At 38.0% G+C, this 27,481-nt stretch overlaps 1 protein-coding gene across 2 annotated transcripts in view; it reads left to right on the top strand.

Annotated features, from left to right (window-relative positions):
- FIGN (fidgetin, microtubule severing factor) overlaps positions 1 to 27,481 on the top strand; it is a 101,407-nt gene that overhangs the window by 59,361 nt on the left and 14,565 nt on the right. The window contains exon 2 of one of the 2 annotated variants that reach the window (XM_035896251.1): positions 883 to 937. The exons of the other annotated variant lie outside the window; for it this stretch is intronic. Coding sequence (XP_035752144.1) covers positions 883 to 937 — 55 coding nt within the window. The remainder of the gene's footprint in view (positions 1 to 882; positions 938 to 27,481) is intronic. 2 annotated transcript variants of the gene reach the window in all.

Here is a 27,481-nt window from a genome sequence, read left to right as displayed (position 1 = left end):
AGTTTCATGAAAGTGCTTTTTTTGTGTATTTCTCTATTTCACTTCTTTTTTCTTTTCCATTATATTCTGCCCCTGCTGATCACCATATCTCTGTTGCTTGATCTGAATGAGATTTCTGAGATGTTGTGTAACAAGATTTTAGTGATATCTAGCCATTCACCCAAGTAGTTTTTCAACGCTGCTAGCAATTGAAGGAGGAAGGAATGTAACTTTTCTTCACATCAAAGAAAATATTCTTACTTTGTTTGGCAATAGCACTGGGAACAGCTTGGTGCACTTAAAGTATCTTACAACTTGCTGCTGCTGTAGTGGAATGGGATTAATCGGTTGTCCAGAGGAAGGAATGAAATGACTCACATGTGGGACTTGGCATAGTACAGTGCCCAAGTCCCAAATCTTTCCTGCTGTAAACCTCAGTTCCCCACAGCCCTTCCACATCATTTCTCTGTAGGTATTAGCTAAGTACTGTCATGCTAGACTTTCACCCAACCCTAATCATCCCAAAGAACTTGTTATTTAAATGGGTTATCCATATTTGAATATGACTACTTTACAAATACTTAGGCAAAAAGTATGAATTACTACAAAAGGTTTACCCACTGCTTCTCAGTTAGATAAGACAAGTTGTTTAGGCATATCAAGGGTTCAAAATTCCTTTGTTTGAGTCTCTGATCTACAACATTCCTCAGATTATGTTCTGATAAAAGCAAGAAAGAAGAGGTTGTTTGGATTTGACTTCTTGACCGTCTGCTATAAAGCTAACTTTCAGCTCAACCTCAAACCATTTTCACTCTTCCCTTCAATTCTCTTTTGCTGAAAGATACATTTTAATGGGTGGGAGTGACTTGTTGTATCCATCTAACTATGGATTCTTCTTCCAAGCTTCATCTTAAGAAGGATGGAATTGAGGAAGAGAGACTAAAGGATTCATCTTGGGGTAAGGGAACTTATTTTTTCCTCCTTCAGAGTTATTTCTCTCAACTTAGAAGCTAGTGTTCCCGTTCTAATACACGAGAATCTCATGATTTGAATTTGATGTGTTTAATGGAATTTTAAAAGGGAGGAAGAAGAAGGTGTCCTAGATCTTCTTCATTTGAAGTTAACAATAGACAGGAACCATTTCATGTGAAATGTCTGGCTTGCATTTCAAGACATATCTTTATAGTATTATTTTTGCTCTTTATGCCAAAGGAAGATTTTCTTTTCTTTATCCTTTGTAGTTGGGATGATAACTGTTTCAAGCAGTATTTTCTGGCCTCTTCAGGTCTTGTGTTGAGCCTCCACACAAAAAGGCAAGCCTTTGAAACTTATTGGTTCATTGGTAGAGTAATTCATAATCCAGGTCTACAGATTTCCAGTAAAGACTCTTGGACTTGGGACTTAATCAGGTACATCCTTTCATCACAGAGATACAAACAGAATGATTGAACACTATAAAGCAAAGTAATTAGTGCATTCCATTACTAGGCTCTGCAAGAGAAAAGCTTTGAGATCCATCAGCATACTATTTGGATTGCTTATTTTTCCATCTTTATTGGTCTCCCATAACTAAAGTAATTTCTGTTTAAAGTATTTTATTAAATGTTCTCTTGCTGCTGATGATTCCTTTCTCTACCCTCTTTGTTGGAAATACTTGTTACTGGTTTTACTTCTTCCCATCTATATTGGATTGACAAGACACAGGGTAGCCGTGCAAGAGAAGATAGAATGGATTTCTTTACCTGTATTTTTATCATTTCCAAGCTTGAGGATTGAGTCCATCATAATTCACCTTGTGTTTATCTAAAAGATTCTTTATGCCTTATAGGCTTGTAAAGTTAAAAAAAAAGATATTTTTTATTACTAATGTGAAGCTAAATAAATGGGAAAAACACTTCAGGTTTTGGAATAATTGCTGATGGGGAAAAAATAATGGAGAGAGTAGACTTATAAGTTCTTCTTAGACTTTTTCTGAGAAATAATTTTTCTAAAGTATACTTCATGGGTGTCTGTATACAGACAGCAAATAGAGCAGGAAACAAGTCCATTAGGAAATCTTAAGAGAATGGCATGTGTCCGTTTGAAAAAGATACTAAATTTGTCTTTCAAAGAAGAGAAATCTTAAGAGAATGGCATGTGTCCGTTTGAATATTGTAGTTAAAGATACTAAATTTGTCTTTCAAAGAAGGGTATTAAAAGGCTGCCTACTATTAATTTGCAGAGGGGAACACGTTGTAAATCATGATCTGATTGTGCTCCAAAAGGCCTGTTTGGACTTCATCTTCCCCCTCCCCTCAACCCACCCCCTGCCCCCTTTACTTTTTGTCTTGCTGGTATGACACGGCTACTGTAGAGAGTTGATGAAAGAAATGAAAGGTGTTTAGTCACATTACAGGAGTAAATGAATGAAAGTAATAATATAGTTTTATGGTTTAGTTACCGATTATAACCAAATGGCATCTTTCACCACATTGAATCAATACTCTGGGTCAGAGACTGCAAAATGATTGACTCCCAGCGTGATTCCAGAGCTGAGGTGGCCAGCAGAGGAGAGGAGAAGTGTGTAGTACACAGAGGAAAAATAGGAAGTCAATGAGTAAAAGAAAAGATGCTCAATAGGTGCTTCCTTTGGTGACCTGGTTCCCTTTTAGAAATATTCTACACATATGCAACTGCCAAGTGGAGACTAGCTGATTAAGATAGGATAGGTTTCTGGTTAGTTCAGTAGGAAATGCTGTCTTTTTAAAAGGAGACAGAAATTGTGCAAGCATTTCCTACATCAGTAATTTGGACAGATGAAATTATGGCTCCTGATGATTCAGCATCAGCAGCTTTTCTGAACTCTAAGTCACTGGGATCATTTTGTCTTTTCTTGGAATAATTTGATATGTTAAATTTTTGTTCCAGTTTCTCTATTTCGGTTTGTTTGATAATGATTTATGGTCTATTCCCTTTGTCTCATATTTTGTCTGTGAAATTCTTAATTGCAGATTGTACTTGGCAAAAACTGGCATTTGTCTTAGTTTTTGCCCACGGGTGTCAGTCCAAATGCTTGTAGGAGTTTACTGATACCATAAACATTTCTGTTGAGTCACCACAATCCATACTGGAGGTTGGCAGATGACACTGTCTCTGCCATCGTGCTTTTTTCAGCACGTCCATTTTAGTTAGCTCTAATAAGTTTTCTCTTAGAGACAAGGAGATGATAATAAACATGTTTATCCCCTTTGAAAGGGAGGGGGGAGAATCTTCTCTGAAATACAGTGAAATCTCATTCCCTCCCCAGACCTAGTGGCTCCAAACTTTTTATTTTATTCATATATTTTATTCTTATATCAGGATTGGCTTCCATGATAGCTCTACTATTGTTTCATTGCTAACTATTCCTCTCAAGTGCTTCAATCCCTACTTAATGTTGCAAAGACGCTACAGTTCTGATGAAAGCATTGCAAAATTTTCAGCAAAGGTAGCATCTAATGGGTCTGGAGAAGTGTCCAGCTGCTTTCAACCAGTTCCTGTCAGGGCAAATAGGAAGCACTGTTGTTGCCAGCCAGCTTTCTTGTGCAGACCTGTATCCTTCTGAAGCAGGGAATAGAAGAATGACACCAGGTTCACTTACCAACTCATCACACTGCCCTTGAGGAACTATTACAGCTCAACAGATTAATCAGATAGATTAATACTCCTGCTCTCTGGTGATTACCAGAGGTCTGTTTTGATGGCTCTCATTCTGGCACTTTTCCCACTGAAACCCCTTTCCATGTTAAAGTGGAACTAATTAATTCTAGGGCAATACTGAATGGTTTCTTTCAGGTTAACAGTTCAGCCAGTTTATGTCTGGATGCTCTAAGTCCCACTGAGATATCTTAAACCAATTCTCCAGACAGTGTAGTAAGGTTACCTTGCTACTGGATATACAAGCTTTTGAATAAGTGAGATCATAAGTAGTTATAGTCTTAAACATTTATAGTTTTGAGTTGCATGGTTTTTTTTTTCTGTCATGAAGATGCCATGTTTGTCTTTTACTGAAGATCACCTATATTTCTTCAGTAGTACCTTCAGACAGCATTCTTCTACATGGGGATCATAATCTGCCATGTGTTAATAGCATGTCACTCTACTCCAGAAGTGGCTGTGTTGTGGTGATTGTCTTTAAGACAGAGTATCTATCATATGATAGCAGCTGAGAGGCATGACGGTTGACATACAACAATGAAGAAGATACTATGGGAATTATGTGCAATCTTTAGTCAGGATCTTTGAGATTTTGTAACAGAGGCAATAATTTATATTACATTCTTAGCAAAGTAAAAAATAAACCTGCCTGCTTCTGTGATTATCAAATAATCAAAACCTGTGATTGCCAGATAATCAAAATAATCACTACATCCTCAATCACAGAACTTTACATTAATGTTTTTTTTATTCCTGAGCAGATAAGATGTAAGAGTTGAATGACATAGAACAACATTTCCGTTTTAAATAATTTTTCTTTTAAAACTCAATTCCTTGTCTAGAAATAGGCAAAAAATTTAAACAATGGTAGAAGAAATCCAAATATTGGCCTCCTTTTGAGAGCCTATAATCTGCTCATTTTTTGGTATACTTTCAACTTGTGTTGAAAATACTTTCTAACGTTATATTATTCTGATAGCCTTGCTTAAAGTTCTAAAAATTAATTGTATCTCTACAACGTTTAAAAATCAGCTTTTTAAAACATGGTTATGAAAAATGTTATCCTTTCATTAGTTCCAGAGGAAATGTAATTGTGGAAGACTTTACCAATGTGAATCTTCTCTAAGAAAAAACATTTTGAAAGAGCCAGTTTGGCAAGCTGCTGTCTTGATTGCTAAACACCAATTCAAGAAATTCCAATTTGACTTTAGGGTAGGCACATTCCTACTGGAAAACACACAAGGTTTTGCAGTGATTTATGTACTTATTTTGCCAACTCAGTGCTGTGATGCTCAGTACCTTAAAGAATGAACTCTCTAGAATTAGGCACTTGGTAGCCTTGAGCACCTCTTTGATCTCCTAAGTTTTGTGCTTAATTGATATACTACTTATTTTTGAGTGGGTTTTTTTATTTTTATTTTTATTGTGCTGCCATTAATAGTTTTATTTCTTACTCTTTTCCTTTTTATTAGAGCATACTACACTTGACTTGGAGCTCTAAGCATATTTATTCTGTGTTAGATACTAAGCTAGCAAAAGCTAACCCCAAAGGGACTCTGCCATTTCCAGTTGTGTCTAAAATAATCTCAATACTGCTGTGAGCAGGACTGTCCCCAAAAGCGCTGAGTTGATCCTTGTGTCAGGGAAGCAGTATTAGTGGTTTGATGATTTGCCATAACTGAGTAGCAAAAGGACAGGAAGGTCTTGAAGAAGATGAAGTATATGAACCTCCAATTCAGTCTCCAGAAATAAGGGTATTCTTGAGAAAATTTGGACAAAATAGTGAAAATTCAGTCATTTCTGATGTCCACTAGATTGACAGCAGTATTTCTAGGTTATGTATCAACTGTCTGAGACAGGGAAGGCTCCATTTTTTCCCTCAGTGTTGGGAGAGAGCAATATATACGTACCTAATCCCTTCTCAGAAACAACTGAAACCTGTATTCCAGAAAGGGCTAGGATCATTTGGCAAAGGTGGTGACACTATGCTTGGCTTTGCTGACTGTTATCCTTCTGGAATTACCCAAAGCAATGGATAGTTCCATGTTTTACCCCATTGCAGGTGATACGGCCGCTGTACTGATGACTGTCTTATCTATTCTGTTGAGGTTGTCTCCCCATTCCAGTGAGATCCATCCATCTTCATTGTTCTCACAACTTTAAAAAATGGCTATAGTCCAAGAGAAGCTGAATAATCTCCTAAATCTCCTGGCAGTGCTGCTGGGAGAAGAGGTCCAGTCTTTGTACTTCTTGCATCTGGTATCATACTGTAAGGGAAAAAACATCGCAGCACAAGATCTAATGGGGAATTCAGCACATAGCTGATTTGAGGTACTATGCTGTATTTCTGGAATGATCAAAAATTCTGAAGTGATTCACGGAGAGCAAGTTGGGTTGGAAGAGACCTCCGGAGGTCATCTAGGCCAGCCTTTTTGCTCTGAGCAGGGCTAATCAAAATTAGATTAGGTCAATCAGGGCCTTGTCCTGTTGAGGTTTGACAGTCACCAGGAATGGAGATTCCCCAGCCTCCTTGGGCAGCCTGTCCCAGGGACCAGCAGTTTTGAGACTGGTGTCTGTACTATGCCCTTCCCTTCAGCGTGGCCACCAAAACACACACTGCTTTTTCAGTCGATAGATTTGCAACATGGTGCATTTCTCCTTTTGTAACCCCATATAGAGGAACAGTATGCAACAGCTAAGATACGGTTTGCAGTGCACAATTTTCAAAAGTACTTTTTTGATGGGGTATGGGGAAGCACGTGTACATAGTAACTATCACAGCGCACAGTAGTGAAAATCAGACACCTCTAACTGAGAGGATCACTTTGATTGTTCCCTTCTGGAATTGCTACTAAAGGAAAGGTGGAGAAAAACTGATGCGTAAGGACTGGTTAGTTTTTGAAGGGTAATGACAGTAGTGAAACATATTTAGTGTAGCAAAGAGATCGCCAAGGGAGGACATTGTTTATTTGAGGTTCTTGAAAGATACAGACATCAAGGAAGAAGAGAAATTCTTCAGAGGGGGACATGGGACTGTAACTAATGGATTGGGAGAATTAATGGGATAATAAAATAATTAAGAAAGGAGAAATTTCACCTGAGGCTGTCAAATTTGACATAACTGATAGGAGATGGAATTTCCTAGGTTATACTTGAAGAAGAATTAATTCAAGAAGTGTCAATTGGCCAATAAATCATTTCAGTTGGAATTGCAGAAGAGGTTTGTAGCTTCCAAAAGAAAATTGTGTTTGTTTTTGTATGTGAAAAGATGACCATATAGTATGCCAAACTCTGTAAATGTTGGCAGCCAGGACTCTCTGAACAAAGACTGTTTCATTACTTTAAGCACAGGCATCTTGTGGAGTGCTGTGCAGTGAGAGTTTTATTTATTTGTATTTCAGTTGTTTTCTCTCTAATTTTAAAATGAGTTTTCCAAATGTTCTGTTTCTCTTCTTTAATTTGTATTTTATTTCCTTCTTCATTTTTCACAAGCTAAAATCAGCAATAATGCAAATACTTGGGTAAGAGCTTTGAGTGAGTCTCTCATTTCTAGACATCTTTACTGCTCTCCCTTGTATTTAATCTTTCTTCTCTTCCCTCTCCTTGTTACATTTCTGTCAGCCAAAAGAAGAGTTAAATTATATGGGAAATGGGGTGACTCTTGTCCTCTGGTTTTTTTGATGTTTGCTGTCTTCAGAAGGGTTGCAGTTGGTTTCATTTTGTTTCTGCTTTTTCAGATGAGAAACTGCCACAGCACATATCTGCAAGAGCAATCACTGGAATTTTGTGGTGTGTGTGATATTCTGCAGCACAGATAATACTATAAATACAGAGCTACATCTATCAGTGAACTAAGATTTTTGTCATTTTAGCTTCACACACATTTTAGTGTGCATAGTTGTTCTGCAGTTTCTGTTATGGTCCCGGACTTGTGACAAGGGAAGGGCTGAGTTTGCCACTAAACTGGATCAAATTGCTTGTTTGGTTAGGAGGAAAGGTAATTTCCAGGCTGTTTTTCTTGATATTTTTACTTATGTCAATTTGTAGCAACTCAAAGAGCCTGCTGGATGTTGTGGAGACTGCTGTATTTACAGTCGGTGTCGGGGTTACCAATAAGTAGCCAACAAGCCCACTATAGAATGGGAGTGACATTATCAGTCATCTTTTCTCCTGTCTAGACTTGCAAGCAAGGGAAGTACATTCACTTGTCTGAGCTAGTGTAGGAGGTTGTATGTGTACATAGATAAGAAATTACCTTTATTTATGGGAAGAAATCCTTCTTGCTTTTTGAACTGGCAGGCTGAGCGAAACGGTTACAGTGCTCCTTTAAGTAAATGTCAGATTGATGCCAGTCTTGCCTCAATCAAACCTTAAAACAGTTATTATTGCAAGACAAGGCGATCTCTGTTCCACTGGCTGGTTGGCCGTCTTGGACATGGCTTCAGCTGTTCCTTTGAAATTCCCACTGAAAATTTTTGAGTTTAACATGAGCCAGCATTTTAAAAATATTGATTTTTTGCAATTGTAAATTGCATTGGTAAGGTAGGGTGAGTATTGGTTAAGTGTGTTGTAGCAATAGTTTACTTTTCATTTCCTTGCTGTGCAGTACAATCTGTGCTCTTCTGTGGCATTCTCTTCTACTTGAAAAGCTTGACACTAAGTGGATATATACTTTTAAACATAGACAGGAAAGCTATTATTTTTTATTTAGCTTTTACTGTGTAATGGAATTTGTGACAAGGTTATTTGCTTCAATATAATTTTGTGTACTGATTAGTGTTCTTTGGAAAGGGCCTTGAGGCGTGTTGCACGAAAGATGCTATATAAGTAGGGAATGGAAGGGTAAACGACCTTCATTTAAATGCAGTCAAGTAATCATTATCAAAGTTTTAAGCAATTTGAACTGCCTAACTGGAGGTATGATGACAATAATTGCCAATGTCCTTAAAGGACAGCTGTACCCATTTGATCACTGCCACATGCTTAAAGTTCATAAAAGGAAAACCACTTTTCACAATCTCTAAGCATTATCTGAAGATATTTAATTAAAAAAACCAACCAAACAAACAAAAAAAAACCAACAGAAAAAACACATATTACAAAATGGATGTTTTGGATGTCTCTGCATGTAGCCCAATAGAATTTCATCATATAGCAGTGTAGGTGCTAATACCAGAGGGCACAAGTGAATTAGTATTAGCTAAAAAATAAAGAAAAAATATTAAAAAATAAAAAAGCGCATTAGTATTTAAATAGGGATGAAGCAGGCAGTGCATATCTAAAAAGGAATGGTTTTGCCATGCAAGTAGAAGAAACACTGGGCTCTGCAGTGCTCTTCTGAGCTTAACGTTTAGGTAACTGGGGACAAGGAAGTGAGTTATGCCGAAGAACTGCATAGAAATGTATTAATATGTCTATTTACTCCTTTTCCTACCCAAAATTGTCTTGAAATATACCCACATACAGACATGCAGAAGCAGAAGTGGACTTTGCCCATTCTCTGAGGTGTGTATAGAGGAGCTGGCCCCAGTTTGGTAGCAATAGTTCATTTCCTAGTGAGGCTCTGCGCCAAGTTAATATTTCCTGTCTTTCTCTTAATGTTCTCATCACTGGCCTAGCCGCACCAGTTTTCCACAGGCTAAGAAGAGCTCTGTAACCCTTGTGAGATGGGTATATAAAATGCAAAAGGGCCTAGGGAATCTCAAAGTCCAGTCCCCTACTGTCGCTATATATTATAATATAAAATGATAAAGCTGTGTCTTAACATGAGCTAATTATTTTTGTCCTTCAGGACTCTGGTTGGCTGTTCAATAATGTTACTGCCCTGGGAGTTACAAATCTTCTAATTTGCAGCATAAATTTATTTATGGCTGTTTTATACTTATTTGTTCTTGTGCCAATGTTGTCTTTTTGACTTAAATAGTTCATCTCCAGTGTATATGCTTTGCTGACTATATTTTTACAGAGGAATCATATTCTTATTCGGTCTTGGCAGGGTAGAGCAAACCAATGTGTCTTATTCTCTGTGAATGTATACTCTTCATTGCCAGTGCTATCCCTATAGCACTTCCCTGTTCTTCCAGTTTAAATTCATCTTCCCTGAAGAAAATCAGAATTACAGTTCTGGTGAGGTTTCACTGTGTAATGACATCAATGCTTTCTGGAAAAAAAAAATTTGCCTGTTTATATTTTACAACTGCATATCTTGATTCAGATCCCATATTTACATCAACTTAGTTAGTGAAAGGCCATCTTCCAAACAGCTTAAACATTTCAAGTTTTTTCATTTCCCTTTTCTTTGTAATTAAGTTTCAACTTGTAGCAATTTTTTTCACTGTTAACGCAAACTTTGTACTACTACTTTCTGTTCATTACTGTGCTTATGTGGAACATGATATTTTACCTGTATGATATTTTGATTTTTCTTTCTACTGGTGGTGCCTCCTAATTTTGTGTAATCTGCAAGTTTACACTCTGTGTGTGCCTACTTCTTATGTCACATTCATATTCAGTAATGAATTTAAGGGACTTTTGCAAAGTGATCTCTAAGGAGCTTTGTTACCAAGCTTCCTCCAGTTCAGTAGATGCCCTTTCAGTACTGTCTGTCATTATTACCCTTTTAGTATTTCCTTAACTAGTTTATTGTCCTCTTACTAATTCCTGTCTTTCCAGCTGTTAATGCGTAAGGTAACCTATCATATATAAGCAGTTGTGCAGTTAGATGATTCAGTAATTTCCTTTGCTTAAAATCAGCCATATTATCAAAGAAATTAGCTTGGCATTAGTTACCTTTGATAAACATATATATATGTATTTAAACCTTGAACTAACAGAATAACTATTGTCTGGATCAATTCACCTCTTCTACCTCCTTAAATATCGGCGCCTCCCCTCCCATTCCCTCCAAGTCCAGATATAATCCGGGAGTTATAGTGCATAATTTCTAGGACTGCTCCAGCACGCTGCTTTTTTTTTTTTTCTATGTCTATTATTTTGACATGACCAGAGTGTTTTATCCAACACATCCCTTTTTATGTCTTCGCAGTCTATAACATCATCAAACACCCTTTTCCATCTATTTTTGTTTTTCCTAAAGAACACATGCATTTCGGTATCTGTGTTCCAGCCCTGACTGCTTTTTCAATGTATTTTGCTTTCCTGCAATAGCTCATTCTACATCCTGCAGCACTTCACTTTTCCATTTTTTTTAAGAACACAAAGAGTCCGAGCAACAAACCTTAAAAGTATTTCTTACTGATTGGATCCAGTTCCCTAATTAGTCTATTCATGAACCATGCCATCTAATTGATGATTCATGAACCATGCCATCTAATTGATGATTATTTGCATCAAAATTAGTATTTTCTTCTAGATGTCCGTCGTATTTCTCCCTCTGTTCTTTAAGCCATTATTGTATCCCTGTTTTCTTGATTTCCCTCTTCCTTTGAATCAAATCCAGATGTGGAAAACATGTGCCTCTCCCAACAGTCTTCCTTTCTTTTTTAGTTTACAGCTAATATATATGTAGATGTGCACTCATTAACGAAGGAAGAGGATAAATCTCAATAGAAGTTTAGGGACATAGTGAGTAGATGCAAATTGTATTGCAAACATAAAACTCAAGATTTGCTGTTCTGAAAAGGAGTCATCCTCTGGGTTTTTTTTCAATAGATCGTTCTTTCTCTGGTTTGGACATAAATTTTTTTAAACTATAAAAAGTTCCAGTGAAGGCTTCTGGACAACTTGGAATATGTCTCACTGTGTTTTAAATTCACCTACCATGTATCTTATACATGAAAAAAAAAATGTCTAATCAATAGGAAGTTGACATAAATATTTCACTGTCATTACTAAGTAACTCAATGTCAGTGACATTCTCTGAAGTTTTGCTGTTCTTCTGGAGTCTCCCAGGGTACATCATATAAACTAAATGCAGCCAGGACATACACTCAAGTGTGGGCTCAAGACCACTAACTTCGATACTGTGCCACTTGTCCTCAAGGCTGGAGACTGGGACCTGGCTCACTTTATTTGTTAGTATAATAAGTTATTTCTGGAGAGAAATAATATTTGCTAAGTAAGTTCCCATCTGTATGTCTCACAGGAAGTATTTTTCCCCCACAGCAAGAAGTGAGAAATGTTTGTTTTCTTCTTAATTAGGAAGAATGACTGATAGTAATCATGGCAGGTGGGAAGGGTTTGGGAATGAAGATTTGTGCCTGAGCTGTTAAATTTCCAAGGCTTCAGCCTGCTTTGGAATTGATTGCTCCGAGTTACTATGTAGAATGGGGAGGAGGAAGGAAAGTATTTTGCTTTTTCTGAAGTGAATCACTGTCCTAGGCTCCGTGTGAGAACTGGGGTTCTTTAGAACTAGGAATGTCACTCCTGCATCCCTGATTAAAACACACTGTCCTAGTTTTTAGTTTTCTTTCTTCATGCTCACAAATATTCTCCACAAATGGTTCATACCACAGTCATCCTCTTTGTACCTTACAGCCTTTACAGTGAGAAAAAGTGCTGCCGTCCTTTCTCCATCTTCAGGATGCCCTTTTCTCTGTCCTCTCAAGGTGTAAAACCAGCCTGTTCTAAATAAACAACTTTTGCATGGAGAAGGAGGGAAAAGGAGAATACTTTTCAGTAGAAAATGGTCAAAATTTTAGGATGCATCTTTGAACTGAACAGATTTTGCTTGAGCCTCCAGAGATTTTCTCACCACTGTTACTCAGTGAAGCTGTATTTATAAGAGTATCTTAGCATCCAAACACAACCTCATTTAATTCTACTGGATTGCATTTTCGTTGCCATGAGCAGACATTTATGTGTATATCAGCTCTGCAGACTTCTGAAAGAGATTTAAGAAATAAATATCATAAAACAAACATGTCAAAATAAAAATGCAATTATAAGTCAAAATGTCTTGTGGTTTAGGTCAAAGGAAGAAAGGGAAAGCAAATAAAAGAAGAATGTGTATATTTTTAGCTGCAAAAGGGGTTTATTCATTTTTCCATGTCACAGTGCTACATTATCTCATAGAACAGGTGAAGAAAGAAATACTGTGGAGAAAAATTTTTGTAAGGACATTTCTTACATGTAACTAATTAGCAAGGAGAGTTCAGATGCTTACAGTGATAACACAGGTATATTTAATAAGAAAATTGCAGAAAAGTACCAAATAACTAGAGTAATGATGAAATTCTTTGACTCCACTGGGGGTATCTTTTTCAAAGAGAAAAGCCAAAATGTTATAAAGTGTAGAAATGGAAAACAAAATTTTAAAATAGTCTATGCAATGCCATTACAACTTTCTTTTTCTTTTGAGTTCTTGTATTTGGGGAGATCCATTTTATATTGAGGAACTTTCTGCTACGTTATTTAATAGTTTTGCATCTTCTGCTACGCTTGGCAACACTGCAGATAGAGATCAGATAAATACAATTAGAATTTTTTCACCATTCTCTATTATATTGCTTATGGTTATGACACGACTATCACCTTTGCTTCACTGTACACTACCTATGAGAATGACCTTGCTCAAAGCAAAAACTCCCCCTGATTCCAAGCTGAGTAACAGAAATGTTTTTCAATGGGAAGCTGGTGATAATCTTGAGGAGAATCGTTGACCACAACAGGAATTGTGTTCGCTCGTTATTTCCTTAATTTGCACTTGCGCTGGGATAGTACTTGCTGTGAAATATTTATATTGTCACACTTAGACTTGATGGCTTCAGGCATAACTTTGACTTTATAGATGGCACCAAAAATGTTGAACAGACAAATATGCTTCACTGACGTCGTAAGTTACTTTGTTGAAACTGAGAGTATATCTGTGTTGTTCTTTTCCTGGCCATACAGCTGTGTGACAAGAGTGAAAAGAAATCTGATCCTTAATTTCCATGTTAGCAAAATCCTTTCAAAGACTCAGTTGTAGTGTGAATAAGGTAAGCGGTGCTTTAAATTGATGTAGTTTTCCTCCCTAGCAAGGTGAAAGTGAAATTAAGCACAGTACTTTTCCTGTATAAATGGCTCCTAATGCTACAGTTATAAGCTAGATGTCATGAATTAGCAGACAAATAAGTCTGTAGAGTTGCCATGCATGAAACAAGTCATCTTATTTAGCCACATCTTGAGACTAACTCCATTTCTTCCTTGCATGTGATGTTTTAGCTAAGCAGTAACTTAATTTGAATACACAAAGTAGTAAACTGCTATCCCCTGGAATCAATTTTACAGAGACATTTAGTCAATGCTGTTTGGAAAGAATAAGTTCAATCCATGTTGTCATACATTAATAACATGTAAGTTATTTTCTGGACCAAATATATTGAAGCGTTAGTGTATGCTTCTTTTTCTGAAGTGTCTGTGAACATTTTCCTTTTGACTATATCTGACCATTTTTGTTATAGGCTGGGTAGTGCATGGATGGCTTTTATGTGTGAGTGGGTACATTTTATATTACTTAGAATAAACAAGGTTACATCTTAATAATGCTTTAATAGGAGTTTCATTGATTATGTGTCACTCCTGTTAGTTCATAGGGGTTTCTATTAAGCATCTACCTGGGTGCATTTTCTGTGATTATGGCAAGCTTTCAGTGGTTGCACCTCATTCATTGGCTGTATTTAACATTATCTCCTTTTTTATTTGCATTCATCTGTAAGATTCTGTGTTATTTCTTGTGGAAGTTTACAATGGTGATGGGAATGCTACATAAAAAAAAATGGAAGGAAATTTGTGCCCTGTTACAGATTATAGGAATACATATGATGTTTATTTGAGAGAATTTTTATTTTTTTCTTAGGCATCCATAGTCATTTCAAAATACAGCATGCAGTGCAGCAGTTCTATCAGATACTGTATGTAATGTGTTCACATAAGCCTCTCAAGGCATAAATCTTCAATGCACGGGAGTTGTTTTATATCCCAAGCTTTCTAAACACTATACTAACTATACAGACTGTATCAGTCTGATAGTCTGGGACCAGAATTATAGAACATAGAAGTGCAGGGCTGTGTGAAAGGTGAGATCTCTGTATTTGAATTTTACTTGAATTGATCCATAAAGTTATTTTTAGAAGTTACATTCTCATAACATCTACATAACCTGGTTTACTCTAATCTGATTTTTCCAAGCTTTTTAAGCAGTGCTGAAAATTACTTTAGGGAATAGATTTGCTTTCAAACTGAGTTTTCAGAATAAAGTTCGGGTCATTGTGTTCCTTAAGAGATTGGCTGAATGCCACTAATAGTATGTTGTGACTGTTTTTAAATCTGACAGTTGGCTACAATACACTTGAGTAACTTCCAGCTTTATTGTCAAGCCAAGGTATGGTTTCAGTAGAGACGTTATCTGGCATCCACAGAAGATATTATCATCAGAAGTAAGATGTGCTTCATTTTTTGCAGGTTTACTCATTATGTTGTGCCCTGTGTTTGGATTAAGTTTGCAAAAAAATATTTTATTTTAAAATGTAAGATTGCAGTTTAGTAGCCTTTGAGGTTTGACATGAATATCAATAAATAAACAAAGCTTATGGAGCACATTTAGTATCTCCATTTAGAAGGTGCTTTAAAATATGTCTTCAGATTAAAATAATTAAATTCCAGAATCAGACGCATTGATCTCAGAAAAGATAGATATTTAGATGTAAACAATATCCTTTATTAGACTAGTGGCTATAGCTGGAACTGTTGAAGAAGTGCTTGTTTAACTATTCCATCTGGTTTATGGAAAGAATATTCACTAGCATTACTTTTTGTGTAATACGGATGGAGTTAAAGTGAAATTCTGCGCCAGCATGTTCCTGGTTGCTGAGAGATGCTAAGTGAAGAACACTACTGATACGGAAGGTACCACTCCCAAATGTATTTTTTAAAAAACCTGTAGGGGATCATGCCACTACACAGACAAGAAGCCTTTGAGGTCTCACCTTCTCAGGCAGTTCTGTTTCTGCCTCGTTTATCTTATATTAATAGAACAATAATTAATGGGATGACTTTTTTTATGATGCATTACTTCTAAAATGTTAACACTTGCTTAACTGTGGGCAGTTTTTTGGGTGTCAATTAGTTTTCCATTCTAAATTACAAAAGCCAACATTGCTTAAAGCATATACATCTGCCTTTTTTCCCTGCAAAGGTTAGTTATTATAGAGTAAGATGTTAGGATGGTAGATCTACATGAGTATATATGCACATCAAACCAGATTCTATCCTGACATTTCCATTCATTTAAAGGGAATGGTGCTGAAAGACAACTGGACCAACAGTTGAGTCTAATAGCAAACTACAAAGTTCTACGCTGTGTTTTTGATCTTGTGAATTTGAACTGTACCATGTAGGTCTTCAATGCATGAAGCATTTTTGAACCAGTTTATTCAAGCTCATGAACATCAGTAGTCAAGAAAACTTTTAAAGGTATTCAGGCACCAAAAGATGCAGATTTAGATCCCTGGTGAGGTTTTGAAAATCACTTGGTTTTGTGTTGAGGTCACGTGTCTGATCTTGAGTCTTCAGCAGCTGTGAGCCAGTCCACATACGTATCAGACCTGCTGACTTATCAAATGGGATCTTTTATTCTAAAGGACAGCCAACCTCATAATGCCTGCAGCTGGAGTTAAGGGAGAGAATCAGAATGGTGGGGCTGGCCACATCCCTTGACTTGAGTTCGATTATGCCTAGCTTGTGGTGTTGGCAGAGCTAGGACCTGAAGGACCACAGGCTGAGAGGGGTGACTTATGGGTGACAGGGGTAGTGTGGCCAACTGAGGAATAATGTGAAATAATTTGCAAGTCTGACTTGCTCTTCTTGCAGAGGGGAAGTTGTTGAGATGCAGTTTCTGACATGAAGTGAATTAACGGTAGAGATGGGGGTGTTTGTATGCAAATCCAGATATGGCTCTGCAAGCCCATCTCTGGCTACCGTGTGCGGCAGCAACAGCAAAGATGGTCACACCTTCCCATCTAACAGAAATATATTAAAATTTATAGCTTTTATTTGTAAACTCACAGATCGTGTGCCACACTGTAAAGTGTGATTTTTTTTTTTATTTTTTTTTTCTTCTGGTTTAATGTTCAGAGTTAGTGTCATCCTAATTAGTTTCCACTGACAGAATAAATATTGTTCCATCTGTGCACTATTACAGTCAGTGACTGAAGGTTTGAAACACTTGAGCAGTGGATGTCAAGTAGTCTGTAAAGGGACTGGAAAGCAACTAATTTTGGATTATTTTGCATATATCACCGTTTAGAAGAAGGTTATGGGAGCAATTCTCATCTGTACTGCTATCATCGCAAAATTATGCCAAAATTTTGTTCCCTTTTTTCAACAGAATTTACTTGATAATGATAATGAATACTAAAATGAAAGGATTTCGTGCATTATGACAACATAAAAACATTAAGCCTTTTTTTTTTACAAGTTTGCAAATGTGTTTTAAAAGGGAAATATTTATTATTATATTGCTGAGAGTAGGCCAGATGAACTAATATCCTTATTTATTAGACAGTCCTGAGACCAGACGCAAAACAACTTGTCAGGAATCTCCTTTCCTTTTCCAATGCACATACCATGTAAAAGAAGATCATAGAATCATTTAGGTTGGAAAAGACCTGTAAGATCATCAAGTCCAACCACAAACCTAACCCTGCCATCCCACCACTAAATCATGTCCCTAAGTACCTCGTCTACCTGTCTTTTAAATACCTCCAGGGATGGGGACTCGACCACTTCCCTGAGCAGCCCGTCAATGCTTGACAACCCTTTCATTGAAAAAATTTTTCCTCATGTCTAGCCTAAACCTGCCCTGGCACAACTTCAGACCATTTCTCCTCATCCTTTCATCCGTTACCTGTGAGAAGAGACCAACACCCACCTCACTACAGCCTCCTTTCAGGTAGTTGTAGAGGGCGATAAGGTCTCCCTCGAGCCTCCTTTTCTCCAGGCTAAACAACCCCAGTTCCCTCAGCCGCTCCTTGTAAGACTTGGGCTCCAGGCCTCTCACCAGCTTTGTGTCTCCTCTGGACGTGTTCCAACAATGCAGCGTCTTTCCTGTAGTGAGGGGCCCAAAACTGAACACAGTATTCAAGGTGTAGCCTCAACAGTGCTGAGCACAGGGTCATGATCACTTCCCTACTCCTGCTGGCCACACTATTCCTGATACAAGCCAGGATGCCATCAGACTTCTTGGCCACCTGGGCACACTGCTGGCTCATATTCAGCTGGCTGTCAGCCAGTACCCCCAGGCCTTTTTCCGCCAGGCAGCTTTCCAGCCACTCTTCCCCAAGCCTGTAGTGTTACATGGGGTTGTTGTGACCGAAGTGCAGGCCGCAGCACTTGGCCGTGTTGAACCTCATACAGTTGGCCTCAGCCCATCGATCCAGCCTGTCCAGGTCCCCCTGCAGACCGCGCGCCGCCTCCCCAGCCACTCTTCCCCAAGCCTGTAGTGTTACATGGGGTTGTTGTGACCGAAGTGCAGGCCGCAGCACTTGGCCGTGTTGAACCTCATACAGTTGGCCTCAGCCCATCGATCCAGCCTGTCCAGGTCCCCCTGCAGAGCTCTCCTCCCCCTGCAGAGTTCTCCTCCCCTCAAGCAGATCGACACTTCCACCCAGTTTGGTGTCATCTGCAAACTTACTGAGGGTGTACTCAATCCCCTCATCCAGGTCATTGATAAAGACGTTAAACAAGACTGGCCCCAGAACTGAGCCCTGGGGGACACCGCTTGTGACCAGCTACCAACTGGATTTAACTCCATTCACCACAACTCTCTGGGCTCAGCCATCCAGCCAGTTTTTTACCCAGTGAAGAGTACTCCTGTCTGAGCCATGAGCCGCCAGCTTCTCTAGGAGAACGCTGTGGGAAACTGTGTCAAAGGCTTTGCTGAAGTCCAGGTAGAGAACATCCACAGCCTTTCCCTCATCCACCAGGCAGGTCACCTTGTCACACATATTTATGAAAGGTAACTCTATTATTTAAGCCTTATTCTTGGAAATTTCTGGTGATTAAAGCAAATGAATTTAAAAAGCAAGACAACACTGTATTTAAAGTTCATTTTGGTGCTGTTTTGGAGGGCTCTGAAAAACTAGTCAGGCAGGACAGAGACACATAGAGTTCTCTGTAAGAAGTATAGTTAGTTTCTGGCTGCAAGTCTGTCTGACATTGAATATATTTCTTGTGAGTAATAATCCTTTACTTAATGTGATGGAATTTTTCCAGTTCAACTTCTTGTCCTTCTTGTAGCTTGATTAAACAAATTAATTTTTACATAATTGGAAATCAGCACAGCTCTTCATGAAGATGTTGCTCGGTATTTAAAAAGTAGTCTTAAAAGAACATTAACATCTCAACTATTTAAAAAGAGGCAAATCCCAGGCAGCGTCCTTAGGAAATGCTGTAGACTGTATAAATCCGATTACCCAAACTCTTTCTTAGCTGAAACAGGATCATATCTGATGATATCTATGAAACATATAGCTAATACCCCTGAGTATCCCAAAATATTCAGTATCTGCGTATTATATTAATGACTGAAATTGTCCAGTATATGTCCCTTTAGATATCCATTATTTTTTTTAAATTCTCAGCAACATTAAAGTGGAGGTAGATGTAAATATTTTGTTAGCAATTATATAATGAAAACCTTTAATTTGCATAAAATTATTATATTTAAAGAGTGTGCATTCAGCTATAGAAAGGAGTTGACTGCCAACCTCTGTTTCAAAGGTATAGAAACCTGTGCAGAGTTGCTGGGTGTGTGTGTGTGTGTTTCTGCTTTTTGTTTTCCTACATGGTAAAGTTACCACTTGTAAAAGAAAAAAGATGCACTTGCTCTTCTGTATTTCTTAACATGTTGAGAAATAGTACATTCCACTTTGAATATATTGGTTTTGCTCTTAGAAACAAATAAAACTACTGTAGACATAAGGGAGGAAAAAGCAGCACTTACAGGGAATTTAACAATTCAGCCTTATTTACTGGAAGCTTGTGCTATTCTTTTATATAAATTTTGCTATAGAGATTAAATTATATGGCAATTTTAACGAACTAAAACTCATAAAAGAAATGGCCTTAGAGAAGTGTTATTCTACATCATGTTTAAATAATTAGACTTCTATCTTATTGAAATATGTGTCCTTTGGATTTAAAAAGAGATAAAAGCATGAATATTGGCATGATTAGGAAATTATATTGTGTCATAGTGAGATTGATTGATAGTTGAATGAAAATGAACGAAAAGGTTTGTAGAAGTAAACGTGTATTCTACTCCTGCTTAGGCAAACGTTCTTGTGTTTACCTGAGTTATAGGAGAGTTATGCAGGTGGGAAGAGGCATTTTGCCTTTCTGTGTTTGGGTTGTGCATGTCACCATTTTTGCTGTGAAATCAGTCATAAACGAAAGAATAATCTCGCATCGAAACAGAGAGTGCTTTAACAGTTTCATGATTTTACAACTGTTTTTACATCATCTTTGCACCAGAAACAGAGAAGTGAACAAATGGAAACCCATCAAAATTAAATACGAGCTGAAAGGGCACACTGGCCTTTAATGTTGGCTATCTGGTAAGGACCCCTTATTTATTTAAGCTTTTCTTTTTTAACCAATTTCTACAACCAGCTAGGCCCAAGAGATGCACATCTCTGAGAAAATTATCCAAGAAATAATTTAAAGGTTATAGTTAGCGAAATGCTTTTCTATTATTCTGAAACCATTTTATTGATTTTTTTTTTCCCCCTCTATCCCCCCCCCCCCCCCCCCCCTTTTTTTTTTTCCATGTATTATCTGTCCCCTAAAGGCCTCCTACACATTGAAGTCCACAGTGGAACTCACTAGTGGGGATGAAGCAGAGAAACCACTGCAGGATTCCCTGTTTCAAAGCTGAACCAATATTCACCATTGACACATTCATTCATCTGTGCAGGGTCACTGGAAATCCTCTTTCTCTAGTTTTCCCTTCCCTTCAGGGAGCAATGCTTAAAAGAGCAAACCCCTGGTGTGAAGAGATAGAAGAATTCTCAGCGTGGCAGTGGTGCCAGAATCGAATTAAAGTTGTCCATTTGCAGATGACTGTATACTCAGCTCTCAACATATTCAACTATCGAGCTTGCTGCTGACGTTTTATTTGAAATGCTGTTGGTGGCGCTTAGTTGTATTTAAAAAGAAAAAAAAATTGGGGCAAAAAGTTGTTTCTCAAAAATAAGAAAAAATGCTGAATTTCAAAATGCGTGTGGTTCCTGCTGTTCCTTTTAGGTCTGGAGGTTGTTAAGGATCATGTGCCAGAGAGGTAAATAATTACAGAATTTACTTCTTTGGGTAATTTAACACTTGTCACTTATTCTGCTATTGTTGACATCTCTATTTTGGCATAAATCAGATTTTGACATTACTAAACCTACAATTTTGTTTTTCTTCACACACATTATCTCTTCCATGTGAAAGGCACTGGGAAGACACAGGCTGCCATGAAATCTGAAATGCTTGCAGTCAACACGAAGAGCGCCTCTTTATTTCAGTTTCATTTCCTGTTAATAGAGATGAACTTGGTGAACACAGTGGGGCACGTTTAGAAATTGTCAAACGGAGATTCTGTAAAAGGAGTTCTGAGAATTTTAAGAAGTTTCTGTCAGTTTGGAGGATGAAAGGATAAGCATAGTTAACCATTTGGTCACCTGCCCAAACTCCCATTCCAGCAACACAACCATACTTCCCTCACGTGTGGGTGGCAGAGGGATTGGTGCAGTATATTCCTGTCCTTGGTGACTGCTAGGAGGTTTAATTTTTGTCACAAATTTCAAAGAAATCTCAGGCAAAGGGTATTTCTCTGAGTAATGGTGGCATGATCTGCTGCCAACATAAATTGCAGTCTCTTCAAGGAGCATCGGGAAAGGGAAGTGGGAGAAAGAGTTGGAGGCTACAAATTATACCACTACCTAATTATGCAGCTTTATTCATGTGGCTAGTGAGATATCCACATGCATATTAGCAACACAGAGGCCTAAATTATAGACATTAATAACAACTTGAAGAAGGGAGCAGGGGAACCGTTCAAACAATTTAAATTCTCTGTCATAGCAACTTGTGGCTTTAGATAGAGCTATCCCAGAAATATGGATTAAATTTTCTTTTTCAACTAAATCACACAGGTGGTATCTTTATGCACTGCATATAAAAGTAAGCTCATTGTTCATCCTGTAACCAGCGCTTCTATACCCAAGTATGTGAGGTGTTATAAAGAGGTAACATTACAGTGAGATATTTTAATCTAGTTGAATGACCTTACACAAGGGGAAGTATTTTTCCAAGAGGGGCAGCCCAGTAATGAGGGTGAGGTGTGTCCTAAAACAGCCCAGAGCTCATTCTAGCTTATCAACTACAGCTACAATTCCTAATTTGTGGGGCACTAGTGCTTTTTCTGTGCAGTCTATCATTTAAAGTGCTGTGAGAGACAGTTTAATCATTTTAAGAGTATGCTGTGTAACTGATCTTGGAAGTGTCCAGTACTCGCCAGAGATTTATTGAAAAAACATTTGTAGCATGACTGTCTTTCCTTTGAAAATAGTCAAAATATTAAAAAAAGCAGTCATGCTCAACAGCAGTTTTCATTGATGCATTTAGGGCATTTCTCCTCTTTAGCAATCCAGACCTTTTTAAGAAATGTCATTTCTGGTTATCCTCAGTGCAAAATGGCCCATCAAAGCTACCTTGGTGCAACCTTACCTCTTAAATATCAGCCCGTGCCCTCTAACCATTTGTTATCAAGCATCTTCTAGTTCAGTCATGGCAAACTCTCTGTTTCATACATAGAATGAACAAGACATGCATACAGCCCAAGGCATTTTTCATTAAATCAAATATAGGATATTTATTTAAAATGTTTTGGATGTATTCTTGAAAAGGTGGCACAAGATCTTTGTATCATAACATGCCTAAATAATTTATCATAATGTGCCTAAATAATTATGTGCCCAGTGAAAACAATGTGAAGTTCAAAAAAAAAAAAATCCAGACAACTAACAAAAACTTTAAATAAGGCTATGGACAGATTTAAAGCCTTCCTTAGCCTTAGAAAGTACTCAGCGAAGGTTTGAGTATGGTGCTTCTGCCTCATTTTGCTATCTCTGTGGACTAAAGTTCCTAAAGTCCTCATAAATGTGATTTCCTTGGTCCTGCTGTCTACTCCACTCTTTATTCTCAGGTATAGCTTCAGAACAGCTAACCTCAATATACGCTATGGTGGGTTAGCTATTCGCCTGCCACGCAGCAAGTGGGCTGACAGGGATTGGGACGGGATCTCTCCACACGAATTTCACAAGCCATCAGGGGTGAGTGTGTTGAAGGGCTGGGCTGTATCTGCAGAGTTAAATTCCTAAAGTGAGTGGCAATCACCCAACTTGGCCTTCAGTACATGAAGAAACCAGAAACATGCTTGATAGGTGGTAGGAACAGGATGCTGCTTTGTTAACTTCAAAAACCTTTGCTGTCCTATTTTTCTGACCACCCTTTAGCACTGCTGCTCTTGATTTGGCACAGCTTTAACTTTGAGATAGAGGACGGTGCAGAAATGCATGTAAAGGACTGGGGGAGGGGGAAGGGGAGAAGGAGATCATATATGTCGGATACAGGAGGAAAGATGCATCTGAAAGATCTGTTCCTGTTGGAGGAGATCTCCTGGCTTGCTGCCAGTGAATAAACTGTTAACGTTTACTGAGTATAAAAAGCTATTAACTGAATGGTTTTTACCTTTTTATGAATAAAACTATGTCATCCTCTAGGCAGAAATAATCTTGCAGAACTCTGCAGTGCTGTGGGATGGTTGCCGAAAAAAGGGTGACTTAGAATTGCTCAAAAGGACACGTATTTGGGATTGCAGTTGCTACGGTCTGTATTGGGATAGCCCAAAACATGTTTTTTCTGGTTGTGTGCTTTTTCTGTCTGCTAGATTCCAGACTAGATCCTGTGCCATTGCTAGAGACAAACATCGTCCCTGCTCTGGGAAGGGAAATAAATGGGGGGGGTGGGGGGGGGAATTCTCTGAACCAAATCTTTATATTGTGTCTCTTTAAAAATCCATATAAAATACAAATACAGAATCAAAACTGTAATAGTGAGGAACATATTTCCCATCTCATGCTGCAGGGCATAAGCTAATCTGCTGCTGAGACCAGGCAGGACCCCCCCTTCAACCCTGTGTTGTTTTTCATTACACAACTGGCTGTTTGCATTATGTTTTTTATTAGAATTTGATTGTTTAATGACAAAGATACCAAGTTATGCTAAAATAAATAGAAAGCTCTGTAGTGGAAAAGCAGAAAATAGACTCTATGAAAAATAAAGTAAAAGTCAAGGACTGCTACGTTCTGCTATGCTCACCCCAATCCCTCCAAAGCCCGTGGATGTTTTCCTCATTTACACATGCATTTTCTTTATTAACCCCCATCCCCCAGACAAACCCACAACCATATTATACAGGACCTGGTGTTCTTCCTTTTGCCTCCTTCATTTTATAAGGCGATAATTTCATAAGCAATTTCAGTCAGGGAAGTTGTGTACTAGACTGCTCTACCTTTAAAGAAAGACCTACGAGGCAAGTCTGTGTGTTTAAACCAATCTGAAGTGTGGGGAGTATTGTCTGCCATAATACAAAGGATTCCAGTTCTGTCGGACAAATGTTCTCATCTGCTGCAAGTCATCTATTATGTAGCTTTTGTAAATGTGTCATAATAGAATAGTAACCTCGGCAGTCCGCAGAGGTGGTTTGTGTGCAGTCATTCGGACAAGTGGTTCCTTCTGTTTAAAACAATTAAGTTTATTTTTGGTTGGGGACAGATTTTGTTTTTTTTTTTTAAAAAGCCAACAAGCAAACAATGCAGAACACCAAGTGAAAAAAATTTATATGGTATTTCATCCAAGTCGCTATTTAATCCACAAAAAAATCTAAATAAAATTGCATTAACAGGAGAACAGAGAAATCTGAAGTGTTCTGTACTCAAAGGCACCCTACGGATTGTTTATGGTACCTTTAGCTGAAGGGCAAACTGTGATTGATGCTGGGTCCTGATTGGGAGGAGTTGGGCTGTAATATTGGAATTTCACTGATGGAGAAGAAAATAATGTCTACGCTGCTGTAGGAGGTGCAAGAGATTTCATGTGGACTCCAGTTTCTGCTATTTATGCTGTCTTTTGGTGGAATTGTCCCGAGGCGAGCCACTCCAGGGCTCACCTTAGGTTTCAATAACAGCAAACATTACCACTAGAGCTGTCTCCTCCTGCTTGGCCGTGCCCCCTGTGGAGAGTCCTCACCCTCTGACACCACGGAGGCGCTGGCCCGAAGGCAGCACCTTAACTTCAAGATGGGTCTTAGGGTTCTTCTCGCTGTCCTTTTTTTAGGATCCTGTGGCTACTTCTCACCAGTTCACAGTGTTTTGCAGCAAATTCTGATTTGAGTTTAACCTGCCCCTGTAGCTTCACCTTCTTCTATGACTTCTTACACTTTTACGATTTCTTACACTAGTCTGTACTGCTGTATATATGACACTCCATCTCAGGGTAGCAGCCTGTAAGTAGTGTAAATCTTGGGAGGTCCTATTTCTTCAGCGGAAACTCTAAGAGTCTGATAAAGAAGGCATTTGTGATCAGGCAAAGCAGGCCTGGAGATATCAGAAGGAAGAGTCTCAATTTCTATTGAAAGTCAGGCGTTGTTTGGGGTCAGCATCTTAGGTGAGCAGACTGGTGTTTTGTAGGCTTGATAAAATACTGATGGATCTGAGGCTGAAAAGTGATTTTTTTTTTTTGTGGTAGTGCTAGGATGCAGAAGGAATACACTGAAGGTTCCCACACACACACACACTTTAATTTTACGTTAGAAGTAAGAAAGGAAGGTAACCAGAGTTCTATAATGACAACTAAGATACCTCCTGTGGATGCTACATTTTTGTCAACCTCAGTTTTAAACTACTAAAAATATCATAATGTATGGTATTGAAGGACTTATTGATGAGTAATTGATGCTTCAGAGCACCTGCGCTTAGTAAAATCAACAGTACAAAATGCACATTATGTATCTTAGAGCATGGGGTTGTCACTCGCAAATGATGCGAAGTTTAATGCATTATTCAGAAGTACAAGAGGAGGCAGTCCAAAGCGGCTGTGGAGTCTCTGTTATTTTACATTATGTTATGTTACTTTACAGAGAGCAGAAGCTAAGTGTGTGCCTTAAAGGTGCAGAGTTTGGAATTGTGTGACAGGGTAGGCAGCAGCACTAAAAATGTTGGATCTGAGTACAAATTCAGTTCAGACTTAAAAAACTGGAAGATATTTTGATCTGAAAGCTACAAAAACCCATGTGGGAATGAGTTCTGGGTGTGGGGTTGGGTTGTTTTTTTTTTTTTTTTTACCTTTTTCCACTTTGTAGTGCAAAGAAGCACATACCACGAAATCAAATGAAACTGGCATTAATTTGGTAGTCTCAGTTCTCATAGTCCTATTGATTCAGAAAGCTGCAAACAGAAATGGAGGCTTACAGGCTGCATTTAAGATTACTGAATTTTGGGGGCTAGGTTATATGAAAGATGTAATGAGAGCACTCATTCAGTAAAGGAACTCTTCTTAACATCTTAACGTGGAATTCTGATATAAAAATCTCAGTTCAAGAGAATTAGTCTTCATCATTTGGTTGGTGGTTTCATTATTGATCACTCATCTTTATGCGCATCTTTCCAAAGTCTTGGCCGCTGACACAAACCTTCCCCAGCAGAATCTCTAGTAAGCAAAACAACATTTGCATCCCTATGTATTTCTCCTAGTGGGAGACAAAAAAGTAGTCTTGGTCATTTCTTATTGATAACTTTAAATATTATGTCAGACCTAAATCAATCTGGTGAGAGAACAGTGGCTATTCCTCAAGATTCGGTCTGGATATTTAATTAGCTAGAGCTTATACATGCAATTTATTTTCCTTTTTGCCTCTTTCAGCATTTGTTAGGTACTAGTATTGATATGACTAGCGCAGCGAGGTGTATGTCTAGTTAAATTGAACTTTCTATTGATGAAAACTTATCTCTTGCTGATGGCCGTGTTTTATGAATAATATATGTCACAACATTACATTTTCAGAGCTGTGGTGTTCTTTACATTAGGAACTTGAGGGGTTTGGTGCTAAGTAGGTACTAGAAGTTGATAGTATGTGAAATGCGTAGGAAAAACAGCATTAGTTGTATATGTGTGTGTCTGTGCATAAATATGTACATTATTGTACATCCATAATTTTATTTTGAAACCAAGCAATTTGCTCTATTTTTTCTCAAGCATTTTCAGCTGTTACTGAGGAAGGAGAACTGACAAGTGTTTCTTCAAGTATCTCTTTTTACTGGCCATTTTTGTTCATTATCATTCAGCTGGCGACAACAACATTTATTATTTGTATATTAATGACTGGAAATTGTTAACTGATGGAAGAGCAGTCAAAAAAAGCTAGGTGGAATTAACTTTATGCATGCCTGGTAGATGATACCCGACTTAGAGTACTCTGTGCATTCCCCAAATACTCTCTGATTAAGTACCATTTACAGAGCTAATCCAGTCTAGTACAGTCTTTTAAGCAGTTTTAAAATTTGCTTTAGAAATATTATTGAACCCCAAGTAATTTTCAAATATATTTTCAGGGGTAAAAAAAAAAGTCTGTATTGCAGTAAATCTATCATCACAGCTACCAATTCCTTGAGCTTAATTATGACACTACTAAATGTGAAAATCTATTCAGCGCTAGGAACACTTTTCACATTACATTCACGCTAAAGATTGGCTGTTAAGAGCTCATTACTGGTAGTTTTCTAAA

This window comes from Egretta garzetta, unplaced genomic scaffold, assembly GCF_000687185.1.
Source record: "Egretta garzetta isolate BGI_Z169 unplaced genomic scaffold, ASM68718v1 scaffold16, whole genome shotgun sequence".
NCBI classification, from domain to species: domain Eukaryota; kingdom Metazoa; phylum Chordata; class Aves; order Pelecaniformes; family Ardeidae; genus Egretta; species Egretta garzetta.
The sequence above is the reverse complement of the archived record's forward strand: the minus strand, read 5'-3'. Positions and strand labels throughout refer to the sequence as shown.